This window comes from Tachysurus vachellii, chromosome 18, assembly GCF_030014155.1.
Source record: "Tachysurus vachellii isolate PV-2020 chromosome 18, HZAU_Pvac_v1, whole genome shotgun sequence".
NCBI classification, from domain to species: Eukaryota; Metazoa; Chordata; class Actinopteri; order Siluriformes; family Bagridae; genus Tachysurus; species Tachysurus vachellii.
Window position 1 is genome coordinate 21072502 of NC_083477.1, and position 17500 is coordinate 21090001.

Consider the following 17500-nt stretch of genomic DNA (forward strand, 5'->3'; position numbering starts at 1 on the left):
CGACGCATTTATCCAAGTTGAAGGTTTACATTTCGGCATGTAAACGATCCACTCCATCTCTGTGCCGCTTACCGGAAGGGTTTATATAAATTAAAATGCATTATGAAATTATTTTGCGGTGTTTTGTATGTCATGTGAATAAGGATACACTTCTTGATCACGCCGTACTTCGCTCCAGCCAGTTTCTCCACCAGGATGTCAATCAAGCAAGCGATGAGTCCCGTCAGGAAGCCGATGAGCCCGCAAATGAACCAGCGGCATATCTCCAGACATCTGAAACTCTGAACACACACACACACACACACACACACACCATGAGAAATCTTAATAAACTTATAAAATGATGTGATATCGGTCGTGTGTATCGCGTTGCTTTGTCACTGACCATGTGACCCATGCGCCTTTCCTCCTCCAGAAACAACTGGTTCTCCAGGTTGTCGTAGTCCAGGCTCTGAAACACAAGAGCGATGCAGGAGTTAATTTAATAACCACGCTGTTCAGTCCTGGAGTCAATGCTGTAAGAGTCACAGGTAAAGATTTAAGTTTAAAGATTTTAATGCGGTTGGATTTAATAACCTCAGGAAATGGAAATAAGAGACTGGTGAGAGAGCAACTGCTGGGAAACTGCTTTAAAACATCACGTCCTAGTGATTCATTGTCTAAAACATCATGTTAAAGAGCGTTTTATTCTATAACGGATATGACATGACATAACGTTTATAACAAGCATTTTTCATGCTATTAACAGTCTACGGTCTATTAACAGCTTACAAACCCGGTCGGGACTCGGAGCCTCGTGTCCTCAGAGGTTCAAGGCATTTTAAGCAAATTACCTCATATTTGAGTGAGAGCAACTTCTCATTGTGTGGAATCACACTCGGTCTGAGCCTCATGGGGTCCTGCTGGGGAAAAAAAAGAAGAAACACAAAAAATAAATAAATAAATCAGGATGTAAATGCACGGATATTTTTTTAAATTTATTACTTGTTAGCAGACACGGTGGCTACGACTGACACGATTTAAACGTGCATGAACGATACATAGAGTTTAAATACATGGGAAGATTGTTTAGTGTTACGTTTATACAATATACTTTTGTCGTGTGCGGTTGTGTTCCGTTAAACAAGCGATGCAAAATTATCGGCACCCTGTAATCTCCATAAACGTGTTATTCGTTTTTTTAACTTATTTTTATGAAAGGTGCCGATAATCATAGACGTAACGTTATACAAGAATGAGGCTTTAAAACTTACAGGACTTTTATGCAATATTTTTTAAGAAGTACAACCATGTATTTCAAGAATTATTAACCCGAAAATTCTGAAATTGCTTAATCAGAGCCGCAGTAAAAAAAAAACTACAGCATCTGAAAGGAGAATAAAACTGTCTCACTGTGGTCAAGGAACCACCTGAAACTACAACGCTGCATGAGATGTTCCTCCAGACTGGAGATCTGTCAGTAAAGTGCTTTAGTTTGAGTGAGAAATATTTAGACAAAAGGCTCTTTATGGCCATCTGACTGTTTATTCAACACAGATTACAGCTTGGACTGTGACCTAGAAGTAAAATGCAGTTCCGAAACCTTTCAACGCAGACCTTCTTGGCAAACTGCTCGTTTAAGGGATTAAGAGCTGTGATGCGATTTAAGATGTTGAGGTATTTTCTTGTGAAACAGTTTTCACACACGTCTACCTACTTTAACCCTGACCGTATCTTGAGGTGTCTCGGCGGTAGAGAAAGTAATATTGGAGGTGTGGACACACGGAAGCAGCGACATTTCAGTAAGCTGGTAAAACTTTCCACAAGTCACAAAGCGACACAACTCCAAACGCTGGTTATACAAATGGGACGAACGGAAAACCGAAAAGACTGAAAGAAGTTTACTGCTAATGAGCTGTGACTCTATAGAGCAAAACAAACCCTGGGGGCAGGATATAAACTCTCCACAGTGTATTTAATTGTATGAGCTCAAGACATGTACAGGATGAAAACTGAGTAGGGTTGCAAAATTCCGGGAATTTTCAAGGCTGGAAACTTTCCATGGGAATTAACTGGGAATTTTTAAACAAATGCAGAGTTGCCTATAACAAGGAACTTTAATGTAGTTAAAAAAAATCTTGCAGCATAATTGTGTTTAAAACAATAAGATTTAATGCAATTTAAGTTGAATTTGTACCCTGCGTTCCTCGGTCACTTGCACACAGCACACTGCTTACTGGAGGGCCAATGAGGCCAAACCCCCTGCAGGTACTTATATTCTTCCATAACATGCACAGTAACACTTTATTTTAGGGTCATTTAACTAGTTGCTTATTAGCATGAATATTAATAGAATATTGGCTATTTATTAGTACTTATTAAGCTCATATTAATGCCTTATTCTGCATTACCTTATTCTATGGTACCCAATACCTAACCTTAATAATTACCTTACTAACTCTTAATAAGCAGTAAATTAGGAGTGTTACCACATGCACAGATAATTTGATGACCCCCCTCCCCCTCACACACTCACTCCCCCAGAAATAAAATAAAATCCTCCATATATCACTTACGGGGGATTCACCTCCATTTTCCAGGCCTTGACTACCACAGAAGCAGAGACCTAATAAGCTTGAGGGAAAAATGCTTCATTTTACATTTTGATTGGGACTTTTTTAGAAGGGCGAGGGTGGGGGGTGCTTTCAGTTTACAGCAGTCATAGGGAAATATGTTTATTACAATTATCACGTTTATTATGTTTATTGCTAAGCTCTACTTACAATTAAATCAGTCAAGAGGTCATTTTTAAAATTTGTATTACCTTGCATGAATGTCTGCTTATGACCAAACAAAATGTTTATTTGTGGTTGTAAATTATTCAGTTTATATACATTTCCCTATATTTCCAAATAATTCCCATAAATTCCTGTAAATTCCGGTAAAGTTTCCAATTTGGAATATTCCCAAAATTCCCCAGTTTAAGTTCCCGTGGAAAGTTTCCGGAAATTTACCGGAAACTTTCCACCCCTTTGCAACCCTAAAACTGAGTAGCATCAATGTTGAGCTCCAGATCTGCTAAACTCATAGAAAGAGGAACGATGAAAATGACTTATACACGCAATTGGATACTGGAATGTGTGTTATACAGGAACCACGTCCTGATGGAAAAAAGCATCTTAACATCTTAAATAAAACCAAGAAGTGACAAATTCGAGTCTAGACGACAGGCCGACGTGTCAGTAATGTGTGATTCGGAAGGGGGCGGGGCTTAAATGGGGGTTAGCTAATGTCAGATCATATGTCGATTGGTTTTTCATGTTGTTTTAAGACATTATTGTTTATAAACTCGTAGCAGTTTACTCTGGGGCACTTTATGATATTTACCTCTTCTGGGGTCGATTCCTCCTCCAGATCCACAGTGCTCATCCTGCCTATGTGAAACATACTGCCTCCAGATGGCTAAAGGAACAAAAAAAAAACATGCATCATAGACAGAGAGACCATTTCTATGTTTCTGATCATAACCATCATAACCTTCACATCAGGAAGCCCAGACACTTCTGCAAAAAAATTTTTCTTAAAAAAAAATCCGTTGTACAAATAGGAAGCAGGGATTTGTGTCTTTCCAGGATTGCCAAACACTAGCACTAAAAAGAGGACCCTCAGAAACGAAAGCATTGATGATAAATGATGTTTTAACTACAAACTGACAAGAGAAAAATCATACATGCATGTTAGTCAAGTCACCTCCCTACCCAGATCACTGAGTTAACTAGATAACTTAGTTAACTAGACGATTAGATCACTTAGTTAACTGCATCCTTGTCTCCATCCCTGCTTCAGAGATAAATCATTTGCATGCAAACGATGACTGCATTGTTTTACCCTCATGCTAATTTAATCATCTCTCTGACTGCCATAAAGCTAAGCTAGTTGTGATCTGTTTGTTTGTTTGCTGGTGTTTGTTGTCTGTTTACTTGCTTTTTGTTTGCTGTTTGTTTGCATGCTGTTTGTTGTTTGCAGGCTGTTTGTTTTCTGTCTGTTTGTTGTCTGTTTTTTTGTTGTTTGCTTGCTGTCTGTTTTCTGTCTGTTTGTTTTCTGTCTGTTTGTTGTTGATTACTGTCTGTTGTTTGCTTGCTGTTTGATTTCTGTCTGTTTGTTGTATGTTTTCTGTCTGTTGTTTGCTTGCTGTTTATTGTCTGTTTGCTGTCTGTTTGCTTTCTGTTTGTTGTTTGTTGTCTGTTGTTGCTTGAGGTTGCTGTTTGTTTGATGTTGTCTGTTTGTTTGCTGTTGTTTATTTGCTGTTGTTTGTTTGCTGTTTGTTTGTTGTTGCTTGCTGTCTGTTTGTTTGTTTGTTTGTTTGCTGTCTGTTTGTTTGTTGTTTGTTTACTAACCTCTCCACTGTATCTTCTCTCCTCAGCCCCGTTCAGAAGCGGTGTCCCTTCTCCAGACCACGACACCTTCTTCGTTATGTTGTTAGCCATCATTAAAAACACAAACACTTTATAACGATGTTAAAGGTTTTAAAACGCGTCAGTTGTTCAGTGTGAAGCCAAACTGTTCCCCATGACCAACAATCATCCGCCGTCTCGTGATGACTTCCTCTCAGACCACGAAGAAGAAACACGGAAGTGAGAGAAAAGTGCGCTTGGGAAATGTAGTTTATACAGAACTCAGATTACACGCAAAACACTCCTAAAGTGTGTCTCAGGACAACATTCACTCGTTCATACGTGCAGGAAATTTATTTAACAGAAGATAAACATATCACTTTATATAGAACTTTATAGCTGCTATCATTTAAGTCGGAACTAAAACTAAATGCTAATGCTAATGATCTAAATGCTAATGCTAAAAAATAAAACATAAATACACTTGACTGATATAATGTATGAAATATTGTATAAGATTAATATTATACAAATGTTCAAGATTAATATTAGATCTATTTAAATGTGTGTGTATTTATCCATAATGAACAAGTCTGAGGTGACTCAGGTGACTGTGGTGAGGAAAAACTCCCTTAGATGGAAGAGGAAGGAACATTGAGAGGAACCAGACACAAAAGTGAACCTCATCCTCATTTAGGTGACACTGGAGGGTGTGATTATAAACTGTTATAAACACCAGAGGGTTAAGGTGTTGAGCTACCAATCGGAAGGTTATGAGTTCAATCCCAGGTGCACCAAGCTGCCACTGTTGGCCCCTGAGCGAGGCCCTTAACCCTCAATTTCTCAGATGTATAAAAATGAGATAATGTAAGTCGCTCTGGATAAAAGAGTCCGCTAAATGCTGTAAATGTAAATATACACCCAGATACAGTCTGACAATCAACATGATCAAAGTTAGCGTAGTAAAAGCAACCGAGTGCTGATGATTTTCCTGTAACTACATGACAGAGTGTCATAATCTTCAGCACTGTAATATGATCATCGCCAAACAATCCTGAAAATAAGCCCTACATCCGTACCATCAGCATGTAATCTCTTTTACATTTTGTACACCTTGAAGACATCTTTCCGGATTGCACGCTTTAGATCTGCATCACATTTCACAGCAGCGCTGCCAAGTTCAGCTCTCTCGTGTGGGGTTTGTTCTTATGCCTAAACAAACAGAGCAATGCGGTCGAAGTCATTCAAGGCCTTTATTTCTCTTAAAACGTCTCACTGCTAGCGACACATTCCTCCAGACACACTCATCAGAACATTTAAAGTTTTTGCCTTTAAAGAGGAAATGTAATCCTTTCGCACCTCTGAGGTGGGTTTGAGAGGACGATTTGAGAACAATTAAACATTTAAAATAATCAAAATATAAAAATAAGGAAAGTTGACATCCAGAAAATGATGGTGTATATGTCATGGTCATGTGATCTACTAACACCCAAACCTGAATACACGCCTACTAACACAGATGTATATAATCACTGTCAAGGCAATTGGTTTGCTCTATATAAATGCATGGAGCACTCGGTGTGACGCTCACGTGTTGAACCAGAAGACGCCCATGGCTGTGATTTATAGGTCGTTATCGTAACTAATCTACAAACAAATCTGTCAACACAACAAATCGTCCTCCAGCGACGTTTCTTCTTAAAAAATCTAACTTTGTGATTATGTACAAGACGCAGCCTCTGGTGACTCTTCTGTCGTTAAGTCTCATCAGCTGCCTTTCTGAGCCTATCAGCGACTTTCGGTAAAAAAAACTGACATGAATGCACTCCATGATGATGATGATGATGATGATGATGATGATGATGATGATGATGATGATGATGGTGCACTGAGCCTAAGCTTGTGTACTGAATCAGTCTCAGAGATGCGACACCACACCCAAAACCACACCCAAATATTTAAATATACGCTGAAATGCCAGAGCACATTTTGAATGGAAGCTCAATGTAGAAAAAATGACAAAAATTTAAAAAGAAAATGACAAAAATGTAGAGCAGAATGCTGCAGAATTCTGGATTCTGATTGGTCAAGGTGTTGAATCAGTTTCTATTGTTTCTATGGTAACAATTCGTTTACAGGATCCTTTTTATTTCAAATGAGACATTTTTCAGAAATCTTTTTTAAATGATCTAAAACTGAAAAAAAGTCAGGCTGGTGCAGAAACGACCCTTTATAGCTGCTATAACGCAGGTAAGAGCGATCACTAACGTGTTTCTTGGATGTTCTACAACACGAAACGTAACTATATGTATAAACGGATAAAAAAATGTTATGTTTGTTGTATAATAAGATACGAAAATAAAATAAGTTGCCTGAGGATTAAAACAATTTTTCAGATTTGTTGTTAAAGCTACGAATGCCAAGCAAAAGACTAATTAGCTACCAGAGCTGCAAGGGAATTAGAACAGGAAACACTGACCATATAAGAAATGTGGTGGAAAAAAATGGACAGACAGTAGACATAAGTTATGTATAATGACAAGGCACAAAAACAGGGCAGACGTGAAGCGTCCAAACGTGGAAGGGCGTCGCCTTGTGAGCTGTCAGCGTGTCCACATTTCTCGTTCTCAAAATTATGCGCGCACACACACACACACACAACCACTGCACTTACTGAGTCATTAATAGTCCTTATTAGATAATGTGCTCTATGATGAATGATTGAATAATTTATTTATTCAGCTGTTCATCTGAAAGTTTTCGATTCTGAATCGTTAATTAAAACGACTCAGTGACTGCGATGAAGCTATTGGTGAAAGGTGTGTAGTGAATAGAGTCATGGTTTGGGGTTATGGGTAAAAGTCCTCCGCTCAGGACCAGAAGGTTGTGAGGTCTAATCTCAGGGCTGTCAGAACATAACACTACACGTTATAAAGCTCCTGAAACCTACAGTTCCCACTCACACAAGGTTCTACTTCTGACATCCTGAAGCCCAACCTTCAGTCCATAACTAACTCCTGCTACCATGGAGCCCAAATATACCTACTAATAAGCCACAGGTTCCTATTTCTGCCCCACCGAGGTTCATTCACTCATTCATCTTCTACCGCTTATCCGAACTACCTCGGGTCACGGGGAGCCTGTGCCTATCTCAGGCGTCATCGGGCATCAAGGCAGGATACACCCTGGACGGAGTGCCAGAATTATTTATTTAATCCAGGACAAAGTTCTGAGACTGACATGACACCTTGTTTTGTTCTCACTCTATCGGGCGTGAACGGAACTTTTAATGCATCCGACTGTCAGTTTACATGCATGAAGCTTGGTCGTCGTGTGCAGGATCTCCAGCAGTCGGAATGATGTTACACACGTTTTCGAACAAAAAAAAAACCACAAAACGTTACGCGCCGAAAACTGGGACGTGTCACGACAGCTTTCCTTAAAAAATAAACTACATGAAAAAGAAAACAAAAAGAACAGTTTATAAGGGTTTAATTACACTTTTATTGTAAGTGTTTTTTTGTTCGTTATGTGTGATTTTATTTTATTATATTTAAATGAATTTTGCACAAAATTCAGTGATTATTTCTTTCCACTTGACTAAATTAGCCCTTTTTTTATTATCAATATTTACCTGTGATTTTTAAATCTTTTTAAAGACGGTTCATTTGAAATACAGTTGATTTATTTGTTGTTCATATTTTCAGATGCATGTGGTTTCATTTTTCACACATTTTTTGCACGTTTCTTGTACTGTTTCATTTATTTTATGATCCATGCTAATATTTTAGAAGTACTTCAAATATGTTCACATGTGAGGGTTTTATTTATTTATTTATTTATTTATTTATTTATTATTATTATTATTATTATTATTATTATTATTATTATTATTATTATTATTATTATTAGTGTCACTGAAGAAGAGCCAGGAGTCAGAGCTAGAGGTAGCCGAGCTGAAGATGTTGAGGTTCTCTTTGGGAGTGACGAGATTGGACAGGATTAGGAACGAGTACATCAGAGGGACAGCTCATGTTGGACATTTGGGGGACAAAGTTAGGGAGGCCGGATTAAGATGGTTTGGACATGTTCAGAGGAGGGAGAGTGAGTCTATTGGTAGGAGAATGTTGGACATGGAGCTGCCAGGCTGGAGGTCAAAGAGGAGGTATATGGATGTAAAGCTAGTGGGTGCAAGTGTTGAGGATGCAGAAGATAGGGATAGGTGGAGAGAGATGATTCGCTGTGGCGACCCCTGAAGGGAAACGCCGAAAGAAGAAGAAGATTATTATCATTATTATACACTTCTATATCTTAGTTTTTACCCCTGTTTGAATTGTGCTTTCTCATGCAGTCTTACATGGCTAACATAGTTACATGGGAAAAAAATGATGACATGTGAGAGGAAAAATCACACTCCAAATCCTCACATGCTTAATTATCAGCCATTTTCGGAATGTGAAACAGACAGGGGTTTGGCCGCGGCCTGGGGAATGTTGTAGGGCAGGATCGACGGTACAATGGGTGTGTCCACTCTCGTATGAGAGAGAGAGAGAGTGTGTGTGTGTGTGTGTGTGTGTGTGTGTGTGTGTGTGAATGAGACACTATCTGTTAGTCTTGCTCTGATTTTCTCTCCTACACCCAGTCATATGTGACTTGAGCTAAACCAGTGGGGGCAAAAATGTAGGTCTGCCTCTCCAGCAGCTCACTCTTACCCCCTTACACACATCTTAAACCTCTGAACGAGGCTAATTAACAAATAACATGGTGGGGTTTTTGCGAGGTGAAAGATAACACTAAAACCTGTGGTTTTTTGTGAAGGATGTGGTTGGGGCAAGTTCTTTACAGAGGATGTGGGTGATGGAGGGGTAGAAAATGCAAGAAATGCTTTTGTAAACAATCACGGAGTCCAAATCTGGCCGAGCGCAAGACATTAGCAAATGGCTAGCACCAGAAAGATGGGGAGAGGGAAGGGGGTCGTGTGTGTGTGTGTGTGTGTGTGTGTGTGTGTGTGTGTGTGTGTGTGTGTGTGTGTGTGACCTTAAAGAAGATCTTGAAAATTTGTGTCAATTAAATTAAAACTTTAAAGAAACCAGGTGAAGCAAACCAGCTTACTATAACGCTAATTATCTTGCTAGCATCTGTGAAACAAAGCAAGAGCTAGCTAGCTAACTAGCATTACTCAGCATTTGCAAGGTTTTGATTTTACATCATGGGTCATGTTCACGCCCAAAATCAGTCATCATAAAGGAGAGAGAGAGAGAGAGAGTCATCACACTGACATCAGTTGGGATGAAACCTCAGCCCTCTCCGGTTAGTCTGGCTGTGTGATCAGTGACGAATTTGAGTTTGTACAATAAAATAACGACTGGAGAACTAATTAGTGCAAACGTACAGATTGACACGACGCCGTGTAGGGGCAGATTATTAACTTCTACCACAGGTCATATTCTGGATGCTGATTGGTCAGATGGTGTTGATATGATCATTATTGTTGCTATAGTAACAGCTCTGATTAAACAGACTCCAAAATGTGTGTAATATATATATAGTTATTCTATTGTACAAACTGGAACTGGTCACCGATCACACACCCAGACTAACCGGAGCGGGCTGAGTTATCGTCCCAGGTGATGACACTGTGGAGTCATGATGTTGGCTCTGTCTCCGTACGAGGGAGTGGAAGGAGACTCCAGTGTCAGCGCTTTGTTTTTCAGGACTTTTAACGGTTGCTTAGTAACATGACCAGAAGAAAAAAAGACTAGGTATAGATTTGTATAGTATAATTTAGAGAAAGGAATTTATTTTGCAGATGTTCCACAATGTATAAACGGATAAAACACACGATGTGTCGTTCTTTAAGAAATAAAAATGATAACTGCTGAAAAACTGACTTATTGTCCATCATCATCATCATCATCATCATCATCATCAAAAGGATACAGGAAGATGGAGAGGTTGCAACAGTTGTCACACAAATGAGACATGAATACAGCAAGGAAAGTTATACTTGTGTGCAAAAGTTTACACGCCCTATATATATTCATTCATCTTCTACAGCTTATCCGAACTACCTCAGGTCACGGGGAGCCTGTGCCTATCTCAGGCGCCATCGGGCATCAAGGCAGGATACACCCTGGACGGAGTGCCAACCCATCACAGGGCACACACACACACACTCTCATTCACTCACACAATCACACACTACGGACAATTTTCCAGAGATGCCAATCAACCTACCATGCATGTCTTTGGACCGGGGGAGGAAACCGGAGTACCCGGAGGAAACCCCCGAGGCACGGGGAGAACATGCAAACTCCACACAGACAAGGTGGAGGCGGGAATCGAACCCCCAACCCTGGAGGTGCGAGGCGTACGTGCTAACCACTAAGTCACCGTGCCCCTATATACAGTCTCACACACACACACAGTATTTAACGCATCTATACATACATATACGTACTATTTTATTTCAGTGAATGACTTTATTTTTGTTGCTCTTCACATTATTTCTCAAAATGATAACTGTATGTTTAATTGTGTTAAAAAACTCCCAAACAAAACCTACCTGTCTTACTGCACCTGTAAAGGTGTATTGTTATCACGAAAACAGGTTATTCAGAGAGACAGAGATCGAGAAAAGGCCTTGACTTCCTGACTCAGGCTGATGCATATTCATGAAGGAGGCGAATGCGTATGAAAGCGCACCCTCGTCCAGAAGGGTGGAGTGAAGGTGCAGGCTGTGAAAAAGCTTAACGTCTCATTCTGAACTGGATTCAGTTGCAAGAGAGCAGCGACATCATCAGAAGGTGAGTGAGGACTTGCTCATATTCACGGCTTCAGAGTTTGCTTTAGTTCATGAATGATGATTAAAATGCTGAAAAAGTTTGGTGCCTGCAGGCTAATGAACATCATTTCAGTGGCGATCACATGATAGATCGATCAAGTGACATGATTTTAATAGAATTTTATTGCAAGCTGCTTCCAGCCTTTGTGGGTTTTTTTTTAATCCTGATTCGTAATCATGAAAAAAATATTCAGATTCTCGAAAGGAAACTCGAATATATCGAATACCTCTGAATGAAGATGCTGAAGCTGTTGCTTTTAGTCACTTTCAGTCCATGGTTTTGGTTTGTTATGAAAATGAAAGAAAACGACTTTACCCTTCGTAGTCAGAAGGAATCATGATGTGAAAGACTCAAAATGACCTTTAATCAAAAGAACGAGCACAACAATGACAGCAGGGAACGCCTGTTGACGTCCCGAGGCGCTCTTCATCGTTATAATGCCTAGTTATTTACACGCTCGTGTTCTTTATGCTTCGATTTTGGAATAATGAAAAAACTTTATACAGTTTGATAACGAGATATTTAGCAATCAGCGCTATTGAGGCGATTTAGTGCACTTTATATCCAACAAGGCAGGAAATCTTTTACATAGCGTATAAAATAGCACCCCCTTGTTTAACCTCCCTACAAAGTGCCCTAAATATCCAATAAGGAACCGTTTACTAATTTCCTTCATCAAGAATCAACGTTTATCTTCATTATGTAATGATTATTAATATCAAATAATGATTAATATTTAAGAGTTATTTTCTCTCCTCTCTCGTAGCCACACGTGTGGGATTAAAGATGATTTCTGAACGAAAAGCTCGATATGATACGTGAGAGTTCTGGGGTTTTATGTAGTAGTAACTACAGTGAAGCTGACAGGACACTGTTGTGTTGTGAGGACTGTGAGGGAGGAATTAGATTTACGTTAGATTAAATCTAGAATCTTAAAGCGATCGTCTTCGTCCGGCGGCACCTTCGTGGGACGCGTTTTCAACCAACTAATTAAGATGCACTTTTCAAAGCTTCACTCTTGTTCGTTCACGCGTTAAAGGTTCACGCACAATGTGGAGGTGTTAAAGGTACATTGATCGACACCGCCCAAGTTTCCTGTCACGTTTCTGTTGGCTCATGTTTCCACACCTGGAAATGATGTTTTTGCATGATGTCATGATACATATAATTATCCACACGTATATACGTCTAGAGCCGTGTTTCCGAGTTTCTCAGCACAGTATGTGGTCAAACCAGCGCATCGTCACACCCTAAAGTGTCGAACGCTCTTCGTGTACAGATCCGCCATCGTGTTACACCTCTAAACACGAGGCCTCACCTACTGTAACCTCACTGCATGTTCTTCTGTATGGTGATCTCATACGGTCTCCCAACAGAGACGAGTGAAGATCCACTATCCATGGTAGAAATTATTAAAGCCAATGGATCGACGGTTTATGAGTTTCATTGCATTTAGTTCTTAACTCTCAACCCTAGATTCAGTCCCTAATGAGGACGTATCATACCATTAAAATTGTTCACGCTTCTTGACGCTGCCGTCACGGCGGTCCAGAGGACAAGTACAGCTTTTGAGAATGTCTTGAGTCTTTTGAGACGTGAACGAGATCGCTGAGGGAAACATGCTGCCAGGTGACATTCCACATCTCACCAGTTTTCGCCTGGACCAGGACCGGCTCGTCTAGTCAGATGTTTCATCGAGGCGTTCACCGGGACAAAATTCCTGTCTTTTAAAAACATCTGAACTTCTACAGGCATTTCCAAAAACCATCAGGAGAGACGTGTTTCTGTCACTGAAGTGGAACCATTACCTTGAACTGATTTTCACAGATTTACATTTTATTCTTCACAAACAACATGCAACTTAAAGACGTCTCCACAACCATGGTGTTCATGAACCTGTCATCTGTCTCACAACGTGACCAGCGCCCCCTGCTGGTCTAGATGTGTGGAATTTTCTTCTTAAGTGTGAAATCTTGCTGGTTGGTGAGATCATTTGATCCCACTTAGTGGCTTTAACCAACATCGATGAAGCTCTTGGGTGTGATTTGCATCTGGAGGATGTAAAGCGTCACATGCTTACAACCGCTTTGTGTTCAGAAAGACTCGCTTTTATTACTTGCGTTAATAAATATTTCTGATGATAGGATACAAGGGCCATGACTTAATGACGCAGTAACTTCCTTAACACAGCTATTGATCATACAAACATTAGTTTTAATTCATATTTATCAATGATCTGGCATTTTGATGGAATTTCAATACATTTTCAAAAATTTTCATGTCAGAAGAGTTTTATGAAAGTCATGAGATCATGGGCACGTAGATCAGGTCGAAGGAGGATATGGAAAGAGGAAGGATCTGATAGAGCGAGTGTAAAAAATGTGGTGTTAAAAAAAAAACATTCTTGACTCACAGCAACTTTTGCAATAAGGAAACACAAAGGAAATAAAAGACCTAAAAACGACGTAAATGATATACATTAATTTTTTTAGTATTACTCTCACATAATTACAAGAAATCGTAATCTCAATATTTCTAGAATTTTCCAGAATTTAATGCTTTTCTTTTCTTTGACGACTTGAATAATGTATTAATTGATTGATTCTGTCCTGCAGTTCCAGATAAACAGATAAGGAAATGAGCTCAGGAATAAAAGACCCTCCACCGTATGTCATCCCGGGTCAGTGTCACATCTTCATTTGGGATCCAGATCAGATCCTTTCTTCTTCTTCTTTCTTCTTCTTCTTCTTCTTCTTCTTCTCCTTCTTCTTCTTCTTCTTCTTCTTCTTCTCCTTTTCTACATGGTGTGGGGTTTAGTAAAGTGTCTGTAGAGGTCTGGTGGTCTGTACTGGTGGTATAATGGAATGTGATGTTCCTTTTGGCTCCTTGTCTGATCCACTTTTGATCTGATGCTAATGAGAAGCTGCCATGCTGTCGTGACGTCCTTTCTTGTTGTCTGCAGTGGATAAAGGAGGGGATGACGTGAGGGTGTACAAGGTGCACACGCCGTTCAACCCAAAATCCGCATCCGCATCCACCAGCGCGTCAGACTTCAGAGTGCCTACCCAAACCACGACAAGTGAGTGTGTTGCTGCTTATCTCTGTGTATGATGTGTGGGGTTCCTCTCTGCTCCTTTCTGAATCTCTTCCTTTCTCACTCTCCCAGATTACACGACGCCCACCGACAAGAACAGGTACGTGAATTATGAGTCGGAGCTCGGGCGCTCTCCTGGTATGGTCACCTGCCCCAACTGCCGAGAGCAAGTGCTCACTCATGTCACCTATAAAGTGGGAACGTACGCATGGCTCATGTGCCTCCTCTTCATCCTGTGCGGGTAAGAACATGAAAAACGTCTACTGAAGCTTTCACACGCGATTCATCTTTACATACAGCAATAAAATACAGAAATAATAACAAATTGATCTTATTTTATTCCGAGTCCAACAAACCTCAAAATATACATCAATACCATATTGTGCATGTTTTATTATTCATTTATATTAATAAAATATGCAAATTACATGCAACCACATATCATCGAATATGCATATTTGCATAAACCAATCAATTTCACTCTGATCTATCTATCTATCTATCTATCTATCTATCTATCTAGCTCAGAGATAAAATTAAGAAAAAATAATATAAATAAATCATTTTAAATTGCTCAAATTTCTACTTTTATATATTACATTTATATATTGATTTCAATATTTTATATTATAATTTGAATAGAATATATATTATATTTCTAATAATAATCGTAACATTATCCTTTTTCAAAATAGTCTGAATATTTATTATCGTGCATCTACAGCGTTTTAAAAACGATACAAACCTCCCCTTTAATTATGGTGCCTCTACAGCCATTTATAAATGATATAAACCACCCCTTTAAAAGGTAAAGCCATTTTTTAAATGGTCATATAAACATCTGTAAAGTCTATAATTGAATGAGCTGTGTGTGTGTGTGTGTGTGTGTGTGTGTGTGTGTGTGTGTGTTGCAGGTTCATTATTGGCTGCTGTCTCCTGCCGTTCTGCCTCAAGTTCTTTAAAGACGTCTATCACTCCTGCCCCAAGTGTAACCGTGTTCTGTCTGTGAACAAGAAAAAGTGTTGCTGACCCCGGCTGAGCATCTTCTCACAGCTTAACAATCAGCTGAAGAATGAAAACACACACGCACACACACACTCTCACACACACTAAACAAAACACAGCACACCACCATCTAATCATCGTGATCATGAATGAACATGAGATTAGCTGATGTCCACTGCTGGTCACTTTAGAAACCTAACCATGTATTTTTGCTCTTGTTATTACGCTTGTTATAAGTTGCTATAATGCTCCTGTTGCTACACAACCCTGCATCAGATCCTTTCTGCTGATAATTAGGACGTTTCGATTCGGACGATCAGCGTTTTCTCATCCAGACTTTCCACGAGTCCATGTGTTTGCTCTGTTTTCAGATGTTCAGTGTTCTTGTTTGTTTGGTTCTGGTGTGTTCGGAGCTGGATAGAGCAAAAAAAAATGTGTCCCGGACGCTGAAGTCAACGTGACAAAGGAAGTCTTCATAAATAGTGTCGATATCATCATGATAAAGAGTCAGTAGAAAAAAAATAATCATATCTTTGCCACTTAGCGACCAGAATTCCAACTAGCTTTTGTACAGAATAATCAACATTTGAACATATAAAAGTCTTATATGTCGATAGGTTCACCTTTAAAAATTATTACCACTGAAAAACTTTAGTTAGCTAACAAACACAAGTCAAGAAAACAACCAAGATATTATCCTAAATGTTCTTAGCCTTTCCTGCTAATGCTTGATAGCATGCTAACCTGCGCTAACATGACAGGATTTCTGAAAGGATCTGATCATTTTTATTACACAACAATGTAACCACTTGAAATTCATAAATACTGACTTTTTGTTTGCTTTAAATGGCTGAAGTTATGACTCTATAGAGTTTGGGAGAAATCTGTGGTCTGGACTGAAAAAACGCTGATCTCCATAAGAGGGTTTAAGTTCCTCTGGACATCATCATGCACTCCATCACAATCACCTGAACAGATTAATCCGGTGTTTAATATGAAGGACATCGAGTGTAGAGTAATATGCTATGGAGTTACTCACACCATCATTATTATAATTATTATTATATACCACTGAATTTGAGGATTTTTCATGGAGAATGGGGGGCAGATATTCTCGGGGCGTTGGGCTCTGTAAGTGTTATAGAAATGATTTTGTTAGACTAAGAAACCCCTGTGCTTTGTACATATTCTCCAAAAATACGGAATGTTATTTTAAACTGTAGATTTTTATCGTAGCGCTCCGTTACAGTGATGTACAAGTCGGCGTAACTAAGCCGCTCCGCTCGGTCATTAAAAAAAATCTATTTCTGAACGTTTATGAGTGTCTTTTTGTGGATGTGTTGAGTATCGATTCGATCGTATTTCATCTTTAATCAGATCCTCGATGCTCCCTCTGTTATCGATCATCATATCCACACGGGCTGCTGAAGAAACGAGCACCAAACGGAACATCTTCACATGGTCACTACAGGTTGGCTGGTGTAGCAGAGACCTCAGAAGTTTCAGGGTTTTAGGGTTAAAGCTCAAAAATACGTAAAGGACTCAGGAGCGACAGACGGACGCATCGATGTGGTGTCCTTCGAAACGAGGGTTATGACTGTGGAATATTATATTAGGACTCTGTGTCAGTCATGAAGGAAAGAAACGATCATCAGATATTTGACCTTGGTGTGACCTTGACCCTTTTGGATCAATTCTAGAAGCTAATCAGTTCATCTGCTGGTTAGTGACAATTACATACTAATTCTACAAACATTCCAACACTGGCTTTCGAGACAAAATTTCAGACGGCGTCAAACCCGAACACGGTAAAATCACGTGCGTGTAAATGTCGCTAGTGTCTGAGTATTGGTGTAAAACCCTGTAGGGATCCTGTGTCACTCTTACGAATGTTGGCGTGCAAACAGAACAAAGCGTAGAATGAAATTTTGTGTAGGGATTAAAAAACCATTTGGTGACTCAAAACTCAAATACAAATTCTCCAGAGCTACAAAAGACGTAGCAGCCGAAAATATGCTTTAATGGCAGCAGCGAAGTGCCGATCGGCGTAGGGAAAAGTTCTGTTCGGGATCACAACGTTCCATCAATTAGTTGCAGTAGCTTTTATAGAAAATTTTATTCAACATACATTTTTCAGCAAAAAGGCAATATACAGGAATAGTTGTTGTACACTGCTGCTACAC

General features: G+C 39.5%; 3 protein-coding genes across 7 annotated transcripts in view; 1 reads left to right on the forward strand and 2 right to left on the reverse strand.

The window, feature by feature from the left end:
- Positions 1-4581, reverse strand: part of clcn7 (chloride channel 7) — a 20289-nt gene extending 15708 nt beyond the window's left edge. The window contains exons 1-5 of one of the 2 annotated variants that reach the window (XM_060892406.1): positions 4377-4581; positions 3367-3441; positions 834-899; positions 386-451; positions 149-281 (exon numbers count right to left, since the gene is read on the reverse strand). In XM_060892406.1, the coding sequence (XP_060748389.1) occupies positions 149-281; positions 386-451; positions 834-899; positions 3367-3441; positions 4377-4469 (433 nt within the window). In that variant the 5' untranslated portion in view covers positions 4470-4581. Of the gene's footprint in view, positions 1-148; positions 282-385; positions 452-833; positions 903-3366; positions 3442-4376 lie in introns of both variants that reach the window. The other variant, XM_060892405.1, reaches the window with a different exon arrangement.
- A 6492-nt stretch (positions 4582-11073) lies between these two features.
- On the forward strand, positions 11074-16633 carry si:ch211-157c3.4 (Lipopolysaccharide-induced tumor necrosis factor-alpha factor homolog-like). Its single transcript, XM_060893354.1, has 5 exons — positions 11074-11179; positions 13834-13898; positions 14181-14297; positions 14385-14553; positions 15227-16633. Exons 2-5 carry the CDS (start codon positions 13856-13858, stop codon positions 15339-15341), a joined length of 444 nt encoding a protein of 147 aa, XP_060749337.1. The 5' UTR covers positions 11074-11179; positions 13834-13855; the 3' UTR covers positions 15342-16633.
- A 781-nt stretch (positions 16634-17414) lies between these two features.
- The window catches only part of usp7 (ubiquitin specific peptidase 7 (herpes virus-associated)), an 18771-nt gene continuing 18685 nt past the window's right edge, over positions 17415-17500 (reverse strand). For all 4 annotated transcript variants that reach the window (XM_060893350.1, XM_060893349.1, XM_060893351.1 and 1 more), the window contains exon 31: positions 17415-17500. This exon is cut by the window's right edge and continues 1644 nt beyond it. The gene's annotated coding sequence lies outside the window, so the exon portion shown is untranslated.

Bases quoted from the DNA above. Each gene is read 5' to 3' on its own strand.
- si:ch211-157c3.4 (XM_060893354.1), top strand. From the start codon at position 13,856: ATGAGCTCAGGAATAAAAGACCCTCCACCGTATGTCATCCCGG. The intron at 14,298-14,384 runs GTGAGTGTGTTG...TCACTCTCCCAG, and splicing joins GCCTACCCAAACCACGACAA to ATTACACGACGCCCACCGAC. The intron at 14,554-15,226 runs GTAAGAACATGA...TGTGTGTTGCAG, and splicing joins CTCCTCTTCATCCTGTGCGG to GTTCATTATTGGCTGCTGTC.